The sequence below is a fragment of the Eurosta solidaginis genome, chromosome 5 (genome assembly GCF_040869045.1).
Source record: "Eurosta solidaginis isolate ZX-2024a chromosome 5, ASM4086904v1, whole genome shotgun sequence".
Classification (NCBI taxonomy): domain Eukaryota; kingdom Metazoa; phylum Arthropoda; class Insecta; order Diptera; family Tephritidae; genus Eurosta; species Eurosta solidaginis.
Genome location: NC_090323.1, coordinates 209,200,844 through 209,215,261, shown reverse-complemented (window position 1 = coordinate 209,215,261; position 14,418 = coordinate 209,200,844). Strand labels below are relative to the sequence as shown.

Below are 14,418 nucleotides of genomic sequence, written 5' to 3'. Positions count from 1 at the left end.
AGGTGTAGGGCAGTGTGACGAATATTATCATCACTAAGCGATACTACCATCACTAAGCCGATACTATGTACCTAAACAAATCAATCATTATGTACACACATACATACAAGACAGCAGAGAGATACTCACAAACGCATGTCATCACCAGCCGAAGTAGTACTCATATATACACACGCATATGGATACAAACTACAAATATACATGTATATGCTGATAACCAAGCATGAATTTCATGAATTTCTAGACCTTAGGAGAAATGGGTGAACGAGGAAACCGAGAGTATAAAAGCAGAGCAAGCTGATTTTGATTTAAAAACGCAATTAGTTGTGAAGTACCCTCAAAGTAGTCTAATAAAGACCATTTTGCATTATTGAATATTGGAGTTATTTATTCAACAGTTTAGCGGTTCGAACGTTTACAGAAGGAAGCGGAATTTCACTAAGTTCGTTACAATATTTATGGACTATTTCGGGATCATTTGCGTACCCTTCAGAGATCAATTCTGGATGGTTTCATGGATCCGTCCGGCGTCCCGTCGGGATTATTTCGGGACTTTTTGCGATCATTTCTAGATAGTTTTCGGGATACATCTGGGATCCCGTCTGGGTCATTTCGGGACTTTTTCGGTATACTTCCGAGAGCATCCTGTCAGAGTCATTTCGGGACTATTCCGGGATAATTTTGGGAGCCTTCCGGCATCATTTCTGGATAGCTTTCGGGATTCCGTGAGGGTTATTTCGGGACTATTTCGGGATCATTTGGGGACTCTTCCGGTATAATTTCTGGACGATTTTCGGGATGCGTCCGGGATCCCGTCGGATTTATTTCGAGACTTTTTCGGGATCATCTGGGGATCCTTCCGGCAACATTTCAGGACGACTTTCGGGATCCCGTTAGGGTAGTTTCAGGGCTTTTTCGGGACTATTTTGGGATGCCGGAAGGGATCATTTCTGGATGATTTTCGCGAGTCGTCCGGGATCCCGTCAGAGTCATTTCGGGACTTTTCTGGATTATTTCGGGATCATTTGGAGAGTTTGCCGGCATCAGTTCTGCATGGCTTTCGATATCAATCTGGGATCCCGTCATTGTCATTTCGGGATCATTTGGGGATCTTTCCGGGATCATTTCTGGATGGTTTTCGGAATCATTTAGGGACCCTTCCGAGATCATTTCATGATGATTACAGTGCGTATGCAGCTAGTCTGATTCGGGCACGGGGAGGTTTGTTGAACCTAAACGCAAGAATCTATAAAAACATATCGTATCCACTTTGCACAGTATGTAACTTGCAGGAGCCAGAATACGTTTTTCACTTTATTGGCACATGTCCGATATATAACGACATTAGTTGCCTTTACTTTGGTGATAGAACTTTAGATATGGCCAAGGTGGTTGCCAGTTGAAACGGATTTAACTTCGAGGCTCTGGCCAAGTTTCTCGCGGATAGCTTTAAAATTAGGGACTTATTATTAAATGAATTTTTGTAGGTCGTTGGTATTTTATTTAACACGTAGTGGGACACACAAAATACTCTGTTATTGTTGATAGTATCTACTTTAATTTATTTATTTAAGTGTTCCGATGTACACAAAGCACAAGTCATAATCTGTATCTGATTTTTTTTTTTGGAAAAAATAAATATATACTACTACTACTATATGATGAAAAATACAAAATATTTATACAGCTTTTTAAAATGACATTTCCATAAAAATTTTTTATTATGTTAGCTTTATATTTTATGAAAAGAACAAAGCATACCCTTAATTAGTTTCAATTCTTTATAAACTGCTAATATGTTCTATCGTGTACTGCCACATAACCAAACTTGAGAGCAGTGGATCTTCCATCTTTCTTATGCTCGTAAAACTAATGTTTTTCAGACGGCTTCTGTAGGAATTTTGAAAATGTGTTCACGTCGCTTCAAATAAAACAACCTTGTAACTGTAGACTTTTTGATGTTTTTACAAGAAAATGTGGGGTCCCAACCACGTTTTCTGAGTTTGGTGTTTTCTTGAGAAAACTTATTATTACGTTTACTTTGCTTGTTCACTAAACCCATTTAACCTTGAGTAAATTTTTGGTTATAACTGCGTAATTAAAATTTCAATGCCTTTAATTATGAACAAATATGGAAGGCTAAGTTCGGGTGTAACCGAACATTAGATACTTAGCTGAGGGCTTTGGAGAAAAAATAAGGGAAAATCACCATGTAGGAAAATGAGCCTAGGGTAACCCCGGAATGCGTTTGTATGACATGAGTATCAAATGGAAGGTGGTAATGAGTATTTTAAAAGGGAGTGGGCCATAGTTCTATAGATGGACTCCTTTTCGAGAAATCGCCAGAAAGGTGGACCAGAGGTGACTCTAGAATGTGTTTGTACGATATGGGTATCAAGTTAAAAGTATTAATGAGGGTTTTAAAATGGAGTGGCCCTTAGTTGTATATGTGACGGCGTTTTCGAGATATCGACCAAAATGTGAACCAGGGTGACCCAGGACATCATCTGTCGGGTACCGCTAAATTATTTATATATGTAATACCATGAACAGTATTCCTGCCATGATTCCAATGGCTTTTGATTTCGCCCTGCAGAAAGATATCGAAAATTTCGAAAAATCGAAAAAGTGCGATAATTCATTACCAAATACGGATTAAGCGATGAAACTCGGTAGGTGAGTTGAAATTATGACGCAGAATAGAAAACTAGTAAAATTTTGGACAATGGGCGTGGCACCGCCCACTTTTAAAAGAAGGTAATTTAGAAGTTTTGCAAGCTGTAATTTGGCAGTCGTCGAAGATATCATGATGAAATTTGGCAGGAACGTTACTCTTATTACTATATGTATGCTTAATAAAAATTAGCAAAATCGGAGGACGAACACGCCCACTTTTAAAAGAAAAGTTAATATCTTTACAGTATATAAGTAAATTATGTCAACATTCAACTTCAGTAATGATATGGTGCAACAAAATACAAAAATAAAAGAAAATTTCAAAATGGGCGTGGCTCCGCCCTTTTTCATTTAATTTGTCTAGGATACTTTTAATGCCATAAGTCGAACAAAAATTTACCAATCCTTGTGAAATTTGGTAGAGGCTTAGAATCTAGGACGATAACTGTTTTCTGTGAAAAAGGGCGAAATCGGTTGAAGCCACGCCCAGTTTTTATACACAGTCGACCGTCTGTCCTTCCGCTCTGCCGTTAACACGATAACTTGAGCAAAAATCGATATATCTTTACTAAACTCAGTTCACGTACTTATCTGAACTCACTTTGTATTGGTGTAAAAAATGGCCGAAATCCGACTATGACCACGTCCACTTTCTCGATGTCGAAAATTACGAAAAATGACAAAAATGCCATAATTATATACCAAATACGAAAAAAGGGATGAAACATGGTAATTGTATTGGTCTATTGACGCAAAATATAACTTTAGAAAAAAACTTGGTAAAATGGGTGTGACACCTACCATATTAAGTAGAAGAAAATGACAAAGTTTTGCAGGGCGAAATCAAAAGCCCTTGGAATCTTGGAAGGAATACTGTTCGTGGTATTACATATATAAATAAATTAGCGGTACCCGACAGATGATGTTCTGGATCACCCTGGTCCACATTTTGGTCGATATCTCGAAAACGCCTTCACATATACAACTAAGGGCGACTCCCTTTTAAAACTCTCATTAATACTTTAATTTGATACCCATATCGTACAAATACCTTCTAGAGGCACCCCTGGTCCACCTTTATGGCGATATCTCGAAAAGGCGTCCACCTATAGAACTAAGGCCCACGCCCTTTTAAAATACTCATTAACACCTTTCATTTGATACCCATATCGTACAAACAAATTCTAGAGTCACCCCTGGTCCACCTTTATGGCGATATCTCGAAAAGGCGTCCACCTATAGAACTAAAGCCCACGCCCTTTTAAAATACTCATTAACACCTTTCATTTGATACCCATATTGTACAAACGCATTGTAGAGTCACCCCTGGCCCACGTTTACGGCGATATCCCGAAAAGGCGTCCACCCATAGAACTAAGGCCCACTCCCTTTTAAAACACTTATTAACACCTTTCGTTTGATACCCATATTGTACAAACAAATTCTAGAGTCACCCCTGGTTCACCTTTATGGCGATATCTCGAAAAGGCGTCCACCTATAGAACTAAGGCCCACGCCCATTTAAAATACTTATTAACACCTTTCATTTGATACCCATATAGTACAAACAAATTCTAGAGTCACCCCTGGTCCACCTTTATGGCGATATCTCGAAAAGGCATCCACATATAGAACTAAGGCCCACGCCCTCTTAAAATACTCATTAACACCTTTCATTTGATACTCATATCGTACAAACAAATTCTAGAGTCACCCCTGGTCCATCTTTATGGCGATATCTCGAAAAGGCGTCCACATATAGAACTAAGGCCCACTCCTTTTTAAAATACTCATTAACACCTTTCATTTGATACCCATATCGTACAAAAAAATTCTAGAGTCACCCCTGGCCCACCTTTATGGCGATATCTCGAAAAGGCATCCACCTATAGAACTAAGGCCCACTCTCTTTTAAAATACTCATTAACACCTTTCATTTGATACCCATATCGTACAAACAAATTCTAGAGTCACCCCTGGTCCACTTTTATGGCGATATCTCGAAAAGGCGTCCACCTATAGAACTAAGGCCCACGCCCTTTTAAAATACTCATTAACACCTTTCATTTGATACCCATATCGTACAAGCAAATTCTAGAGTCGCCCCTGGTCCATCTTTATGGCGATATCTCGAAAAGGCGTCCATCTATAGAACTTGGGCCCACGCCCTTTTAAAATACTCATTAATACCTTTCATTTGATACCCATATGGTACAAAATAAATTCTAGAGTCACCCCTGGTCCACCTTTATGGCGATATCTCGAAAAGGCGTCCATCTATAGAACTTGGGCCCACGCCCTTTTAAAATACTCATTAATACCTTTCATTTGATACCCATATCGTACAAAATAAATTCTAGAGTCACCCCTGGTCCACCTTTATGGCGATATCTCGAAAAGGCGTCCATCTATAGAACTTGGGCCCACGCCCTTTTAAAATACTCATTAATACCTTTCATTTGATACCCATATCGTACAAAATAAATTCTAGAGTCACCCCTGGTCCACCTTTATGGCGATATCTCGAAAAGGCGTCCACCTATAGAACTAAGGCCCACGCCCTTTTAAAATACTCATTAACACCTTTCATTTGATACCCATATCGTACAAACAAATTCTAGAGTCACCCCTGGTCCACCTTTATGGCGATATCTCGAAAAGGCGTCCACCTATAGAACTAAAGCCCACACCCTTTTAAAATACTCATTAACACCTTTCATTTGATACCCATATTGTACAAACGCATTGTAGAGTCACCCCTGGTCCACGTTTATGGCGATATCCCGAAAAGGCGTCCACCCATAGAACTAAGGCCCACTCCCTTTTAAAACACTTATTAACACCTTTCGTTTGATACCCATATTGTACAAACAAATTCTAGAGTCACCCCTGGTTCACCTTTATGGCGATATCTCGAAAAGGCGTCCACCTATAGAACTAAGGCCCACGCCCTTTTAAAATACTTCTTAACACCTTTCATTTGATACCCATATAGTACAAACAAATTCTAGAGTCACCCCTGGTCCACCTTTATGGCGATATCTCGAAAAGGCATCCACATATAGAACTAAGGCCCACGCCCTCTTAAAATACTCATTAACACCTTTCGTTTGATACTCATATCGTACAAACAAATTCTAGAGTCACCCCTGGTCCATCTTTATGGCGATATCTCGAAAAGGCGTCCACATATAGAACTAAGACCCACTCCTTTTTAAAATACTCATTAACACCTTTCATTTGATACCCATATAGTACAAACAAATTCTAGAGTCACCCCTGGCCCACCTTTATGGCGATATCTCGAAAAGGCGTCCACATATAGAACTAAGGCCCACTCCTTTTTAAAATACTCATTAACACCTTTCATTTGATACCCATATAGTACAAACAAATTCTAGGGTCACCCCTGGTCCACTTTTATGGCGATATCTCGAAAAGGCATCCACATATAGAACTAAGGCCCACGCCCTCTTAAAATACTCATTAACACCTTTCATTTGATACTCATATCGTACAAACAAATTCTAGAGTCACCCCTGGTCCATCTTTATGGCGATATCTCGAAAAGGCGTCCACATATAGAACTAAGGCCCACTCCTTTTTAAAATACTCATTAACACCTTTCATTTGATACCCATATAGTACAAACAAATTCTAGGGTCACCCCTGGTCCACTTTTATGGCGATATCTCGAAAAGGCATCCACATATAGAACTAAGGCCCACGCCCTCTTAAAATACTCATTAACACCTTTCATTTGATACTCATATCGTACAAAAAAATTCTAGAGTCACCCCTGGCCCACCTTTATGGCGATATCTCGAAAAGGCATCCACCTATAGAACTAAGGCCCACTCTCTTTTAAAATACTCATTAACACCTTTCATTTGATACCCATATCGTACAAACAAATTCTAGAGTCACCCCTGGTCCACTTTTATGGCGATATCTCGAAAAGGCGTCCACCTATAGAACTAAGGCCCACGCCCTTTTAAAATACTCATTAACACCTTTCATTTGATACCCATATCGTACAAGCAAATTCTAGAGTCGCCCCTGGTCCACCTTTATGGCGATATCTCGAAAAGGCGTCCATCTATAGAACTTGGGCCCACGCCCTTTTAAAATACTCATTAATACCTTTCATTTGATACCCATATCGTACAAAATAAATTCTAGTCACCCCTGGTCCACCTTTATGGCGATATCTCGAAAAGGCATCCACATATAGAACTAAGGCCCACGCCCTCTTAAAATACTCATTAACACCTTTCATTTGATACTCATATCGTACAAACAAATTCTAAAGTCGCCCCTGGTCCACGTTTATGGCGATATCTCGAAAAGGCGTCCATCTATAGAACTTGGGCCCACGCCCTTTTAAAATACTCATTAATACCTTTCATTTGATACCCATATGGTACAAAATAAATTCTAGAGTCACCCCTGGTCCACCTTTATGGCGATATCTCGAAAAGGCGTCCATCTATAGAACTTGGGCCCACGCCCTTTTAAAACACTCATTAATACCTTTCATTTGATACCCATATCGTACAAAATAAATTCTAGAGTCACCCCTGGTCCACCTTTATGGCGATATCTCGAAAAGGCATCCACATATAGAACTAAGGCCCACGCCCTCTTAAAATACTCATTAACACCTTTCATTTGATACTCATATCGTACAAACAAATTCTAGAGTCGCCCCTGGTCCACGTTTATGGCGATATCTCGAAAAGGCGTCCATCTATAGAACTTGGGCCCACGCCCTTTTAAAATACTCATTAATACCTTTCATTTGATACCCATATGGTACAAAATAAATTCTAGAGTCACCCCTGGTCCACCTTTATGGCGATATCTCGAAAAGGCGTCCATCTATAGAACTTGGGCCCACGCCCTTTTAAAATACTCATTAATACCTTTCATTTGATACCCATATCGTACAAGATAAATTCTAGAGTCACCCCTGGTCCACCTTTATGGCGATATCTCGAAAAGGCATCCACATATAGAACTAAGGCCCACGCCCTCTTAAAATACTCATTAACACCTTTCATTTGATACTCATATCGTACAAACAAATTCTAGAGTCACCCCTGGTCCATCTTTATGGCGATATCTCGAAAAGGCGTCCACATATAGAACTAAGGCCCACTCCTTTTTAAAATACTCATTAACACCTTTCATTTGATACCCATATAGTACAAACAAATTCTAGAGTCACCCCTGGTCCACCTTTATGGCGATATCTCGAAAAGGCATCCACATATAGAACTAAGGCCCACGCCCTCTTAAAATACTCATTAACACCTTTCATTTGATACTCATATCGTACAAACAAATTCTAGAGTCAGGCCTGGTCCACCTTTATGGCGATATCCCTAAATGGCGTCCATCTATAGAACTATGGCCCACTTCCTCTTAAAATACTCTTTAATACCTTCCATTTGATACACATGTCATACAAACACATTCCAGGGTTACCCTAGGTTCTTTTTACAACATGGTGATTTTCCCCTACTTTGTCTCCACAGCTCTCAACTGAGTATGTAATGTTCGGTTACACCCGAACTTAGCCTTCCTTACTTGTTTTATTAATTTTCTTGTTTACAATAAGCGTCGTAACTTAAACATTTATCAACCGATTTTGATAAACCATGACTTTTCTTACTCGGGATAAATAGTTCTTTGAGAATGAATGTAAAAAAATATTTTTTTTTATGATACGTTGCATAAAAAAGACGTCAAACTGTGAAAAGGTGGGGTAAAAATATTAAATCTTAGATAACTTTTGGAAAATTTCCCAATGTTTTTGTATAAAGTATAAACATATGGGGTTTTCCATCCCATTTCGACTAATTTTGAACCCGACCCCTTTAGCTTACGAAAGACGTTTTTCAGAATTTTTTCAAATTTGTTCATCCAACTCAAAAAAAGTTTTGAATTTAAAAAAAAAAACACCGTTTTTGTTTTCAAACTGCTATAACTTTTTCAAAAATTGACCGTTTGGGATCTTTTTTTTTTTAAATTTGTTTTTAAATGTACTTTTCGGAAAAAATACAAAAAAATTTTTAGTTTTTTTTTTAATTTTTCAGTTTTTCGAGATTTTTCGAATTTCGCCATTTTTTTTTCTCATAAAAAACTTCAATCAATTCTGCAATCATCCCCACTAATCCCGGAGTGGGCCGATTTTTTTTATATTTTTTAATTAATGACTGACACAGTAAACATGTCATTTTAATCGTAGGTTACCATAATATATAAAGAAAAGAATACTTAAAAATCATTTTCTTACATTTTTTTGTTATATAAATAAAATTGATAAATAATTTTTTTTTTTGAAAATTTTTTTTTTCAATTAAATAAAAAAAACATAAAAAAAATCGGCCCACTCCGGGGATGATTGCAGAATTGATTGAAGTTTTTTATGAGAAAAAAATGGCGAAATCGAAAAATCTCGAAAAACTGAAAAAGTACATTTAAAAACAAATTTAAAAAAAAAGATCCCAAACGGTCAATTTTTGAAAAAGTTATAGCATTTTGAAAACAAAAACGGTGTTTTTTTAAAAATTCATAACTTTTTTTGAGTTGGATGAAAAAATTCTGAAAAACGTCTTTCGTAAGCTAGAAAAAGAAGAAAAACTTTCAACGAATTCTAAAGGGGTCGGGTTCAAAATTGGTCGAAATGGGATGGAATACCCCACATATATATGAGCTCAAAGCTTAAATCTTTTTCTTTCCAAAACCGTAAAGCAATAGAAAATTGGTGAAAACATGACGACGTTATTATTGTTAGAGTGCGCGTCGTAGACGAAAAACGGTTTTTAAACAATAACGTGAAAATTTGGGGGTGTTAGACAATTTTGAAACACATTATCATGATGTACTCGTTAAGGGCTACAACGTACACTAGGTCACTTGAAAAGTGTTTTAAATTTTTTTGGTAGCACCGTGTAATTGAAGGAGTGTGGATGGCGGGCGGAGGAGAGCACCACTGATATTTTTTCCAAAATTGTTTAGATCTCATGAGCCAGATACCAAAAATTATTGATTTAGGAGAAAATTTACATGGAGTTATAACAATTTATAGATTGTGCACTAGATGGTGAAAAGAGGGGGGGGGGGGTGTCACTGCTCACTTTGTAAGCCCCATTGAGTTTGTAATATTGGTGAAGGTCAGTAGACGTAAAGTTATAATGTGTAAAAATTGTTAAAGAGTGATTATACGAAGGGGTCGTGGCCCCTCCCCCCTTAAGATGTTCGAAAAAAATTGCGCCAGTAGACTATTGTCTCTGTCCCAAATTTCATCAAAATCCGTGTAGCCGTTCTTGCGTGATTGAGTCACAAAAACTTTTTTTCTGAAAAAATCGGTTGTATGGCGGATATAAGTTATAGTGGTCCGATCGGGTCGATTCCAACAAATGTCTATTCCGAAAAAATTATCTTTAAACTACAATAGAGGTGGAAGGGTAGTAAAAATGTTCCAGTTGAAAGAAATTGACCAATTATAAATACACTCCAAAGTGTAATAGGTGCCTAGCACCCTATGTTCTTCAAAAAGAACAAATAAAATAAATAAATAAACAATTCACTGGATACAGATCCGGTACGCTCCGGTAACACAGCACCATTAAGGTGCTAGCCCGACTATCTCGGGAACGATTTATATGGCCACATTAAACCTTCAGGTCAAATGAGAGACTTGTCTGTTATTGAAACAGGATTCGCCACGAATAGGTGAGGTTTACAATTGAGTTTGGAGAAGCTATATATTGCGCTGGCAACCTGAAAGGGCGGCCACCGTGGTGTGATGGTAGCGTGCTCCGCCTACCACACCGAATGCCCTGGGTTCACACCCCGGGCAAAGCAACATCAAAATTTTAGAAATAAGGGGTTTCAATTAGAAGACAATTTTTCTAAGCGAGGTCACCCCTCGGCAGTGTTTGGCAAGCACTCCGAGTGTATTTCTGCCATGAAAAGCTCTCAGTGAAAACTCATCTGCCTCGCAGATGCCGTTCGGAGTCGGCATAAAACAAGTAGGTCCCGTCCCGCCAATTTGTAGGAAAAATTAAAAAGGAGCACGGCGCAAATTGAAAGAGAAGAAGAGAAGCTCGGCCTAAAATCTGTTCAGAGGTTATCGCACCTTACATTTATTTATTTATTTAACCGGAAAGGGTTTCGCTACACAGCCCCTTGAATTTTAGTCGCCTCTTACGACAGGCATACCTACCGCTGGTATATTCTGACCCCTAACCCGCTGGGGGTCAATTAAGACATTTAGAAGGTTTCGGCCGAAAGGGACCAAACAGTTAGGGCGATAGCTGCAAATTAATTAGCCGTAAAAGCATGGAAAATACATATGTACCCTGCAAAAATCGCGAGTACCTACTCCATGCATGTATGTATGGAGTACTCGCTATAAGACCAAGCGAGTGCTCCAAAATTAACTACAATTCATAACAAAAAAATATGGTCCAATTAACATTGCGATGTCCTAGAACTGGACCATATACTCCAGCTCCGCATTACATCAGAGTAATCCATGGAGTACCCACAGTCCAATAAACATCTTGTAGTGATTACAATTGTTAAAAACGAGCAATGATCGGCTTACAATATGTTCGTGTAGAAACATGAGTTGGTCCATTGCTGCATTACAGTGGAGTATAATGGTATGTACTCCAGTGGACCACATGATCCAACGATTTTTGCAGGGTATGTGCACAATAACATATCAATGATATGTATGTTTGAAAATTGAAAGCTTAATGTTTTAATGTGGTCTTTTAGCGCCTAGTTTTTTTAAATTAAACTCATCAACATTTATTAATTGATTTTATAGCTGTATTTGCTTACTGATACTCAAATTAATTCATATTAGAATGAACATACTAATTGATTGTAAAACTTGCTCTACTTTCACAGAACGAAGTCGCTGCCGCACTTGCTGAAGCCGATATACCTATCTTTGCATGGCGTGGAGAGACGGAAGAAGATTTCTGGTGGTGCATCGATCGTTGTGTGAATGCTGAGTCTTTCCAACCGAATATGATTTTGGATGATGGTGGTGATGCGACACATTTAATGCTAAAGAAATATCCAACAATGTTCAAGCTTGTCAAAGGCATTGTAGAGGAGAGTGTTACTGGGGTACATCGTTTATACCAATTGTCAAAAGCTGGCAAACTAACAGTGCCTGCAATGAATGTCAACGATTCGGTAACGAAAACCAAATTTGACAATCTCTACAGTTGTAAAGAGTCGATATTAGATAGTTTAAAACGTTCCACAGACGTTATGTTCGGTGGAAAACAAGTTGTTGTATGTGGTTATGGAGATGTCGGCAAGGGATGTGCGCAAGCTCTGAAGGGGCAAGGATGCATTGTATATATAACCGAGATTGATCCGATTTGTGCATTACAAGCCAGTATGGATGGTTTTCGTGTTGTTAAATTGAATGAAGTGATACGTAATGTGGATATAGTTGTAACAGCGACAGGTAATAAAAATGTTGTTGTACGTGAGCATATGGATAAAATGAAGAGTGGTTGCATTATATGTAATATGGGACACTCCAATACTGAGATCGATGTAAATGGCTTACGTACACCAGATTTGTCATGGGAAAAGGTACGCTCCCAAGTGGATCACATTATATGGCCTGAAGGCAAATATATTATATTATTAGCGGAAGGACGTCTTGTCAATTTGTCATGCTCTAGCATACCATCTTTCGCTGTGTCAATTACATCGGCCACACAAGCGTTGGCATTAATCGAATTGTTCAATGCACCACCCGGACGCTATAAGTCCGATGTCTATTTGTTGCCGAAGAAAATGGATGAATATGTAGCGAGCTTACATTTGCCAACATTCGATGCACACTTGACGGAGCTAACCGATGAGCAGGCTAAATATATGGGTCTAAATAAGGCTGGGCCTTTCAAACCCAATTACTATAGATACTAAATAACTAAGTAAGTAAGGCACGAAAATAGAGAGCGTAAGTAAGAGAAAGAGTTCAAATAAAAGAAAGAGAAATAACAGGGAAGAATTAACGTAATAGAAAAAAAAAATAGAATGAAAAAAGAGGAAGAAAAAGTAAAAGAAATAGAACGAGTAGACAAAAAATGGTAGAAGAAGAGATAAAAGCAGCGCTGTGCAATTTTTTAGGTAGTGATTTTATATAAACTGAAAGTGGTGATAAGCAGACTGGGTAGACAGGCGACACAAAAAAATAATAATAATAAAAATAAAAGCGTGCGTGTAAACTGCCAACGAAAGTATTCTAATTTCAAAGCATTTCAGCTGAGTTGAAAGTTATTCGCTTAGGCTGTGCTTATGAAAAACATTGAAAAAAGAAAATGTTTAAAGGCCCGTATAAAGCTCTCCAGATAAAACTCGATGAATATTTAAATCAAATTTATTCCCTAATTGAATTTCTGTATGCATATATTTTCCTTTTAAGATTAAAATTTGCTGTCATTATTACAACGTATTTAGTCGAAAAAAAATCGTTTGTCCTTCCATATGTTTGTCCATGTATATTAAATTTCAGTCAAAATTTAAGTAGTGATGTAATGCGATAATAACCCCGCCCACTTTCTTGATGTAAAAAATTTTCAAAACTACAGTTTGATAGTACTGTAACTACACTAGATAAATTTATACTTTTTACATGTATCAAAATGCTCAGGGTGAAAATCGAATTCATTAAGCCATGTCCATTAGGGCGGGTCGATTTAAAAATCGCTCATTGCTCTGTGAAAATCGTATTCTAGGGATCAAAACTCTGCCGAAGGAACCATACCTCTAAAACGAGTTCTGATGTCCCCCCCTTTGGGTCGAACTTTAGGTAGGGGCAATTTCAATTCTACCTGCTGTGTCTTGTGGTGGCTTAAAAAAAACAACACAAGCAATTTTACGATCTGCAATTGTGTCACAGTGATACCTTCATTTTTTAAAACGGTTGAATAAAAAACCCACACAACTATGTTTACGACATGCAAATGCATCACAGTGATGCCTTGGTTTTAAAAGGGGGTTGTAAAAACGCTAATTTCTAATAATTTTTTTTTAATTTCTTTTCTATTACTAAGTTAAATTCATTTTTTCATTTACATATGTTCTGACTAAATAAATTTCTAAAGAGAAAAATAAACTCCAAAAAGAAAAAACATAGGCATTTCAAAGTGGGATTTTTCAAAATTTGACCCTGGGGCCGAAAGGGGGGGGGGGGGGGGGGGGGGAACATCAGAATTCGTTTTAGAGGTATGGTTCCTTCGGCAAAGTTTCTTATTTTGATCCCTAGAATATGATTTTCACAGAGCAATGGGCGATTTTTTTGCATCCCCACAAATCGACCCGGCCTAAGGCCATCCTTTGATGAGAAGAATAACTTGATTTAATCTTATGAATTGTAGAAACTTTTACTTACACATTTTTCAAAATATGCATTACACCGCCCACTTCTAATAAAACAAATTTTACAAATATTTTTGGTCATTAACCAAAAACCATTTGATTAACTTCTCCCACTTCGATACTCTGATTCTCCATGTCGTAGACGAAAATTTTTAAAGACTACGCCAATGTGAAAATTCACATTAAAGTACATATCGCTCATTTGCTGCAAGACGGCATAAGTCAAAAAAATCGATTTTCCAGGAGAGCCATTCAAAGATTTTAATTGCCATATGTTGCGCATATAGCACGTGGTGAATTTTTAACGGATCA

At 37.9% G+C, this 14,418-nt stretch overlaps 1 protein-coding gene across 1 annotated transcript in view; it reads left to right on the top strand.

Moving 5' to 3' along the window:
- Nucleotides 1–13,916, top strand: part of AhcyL1 (Adenosylhomocysteinase like 1) — a 54,517-nt gene extending 40,601 nt beyond the window's left edge. The window contains exon 2 of the mRNA XM_067787888.1: nt 11,608–13,916. Within this exon, the coding sequence (XP_067643989.1) occupies nt 11,608–12,651 (1,044 nt within the window). The 3' untranslated portion in view covers nt 12,652–13,916. The remainder of the gene's footprint in view (nt 1–11,607) is intronic.
- Nucleotides 13,917–14,418: the final 502 nt, after the last annotated feature.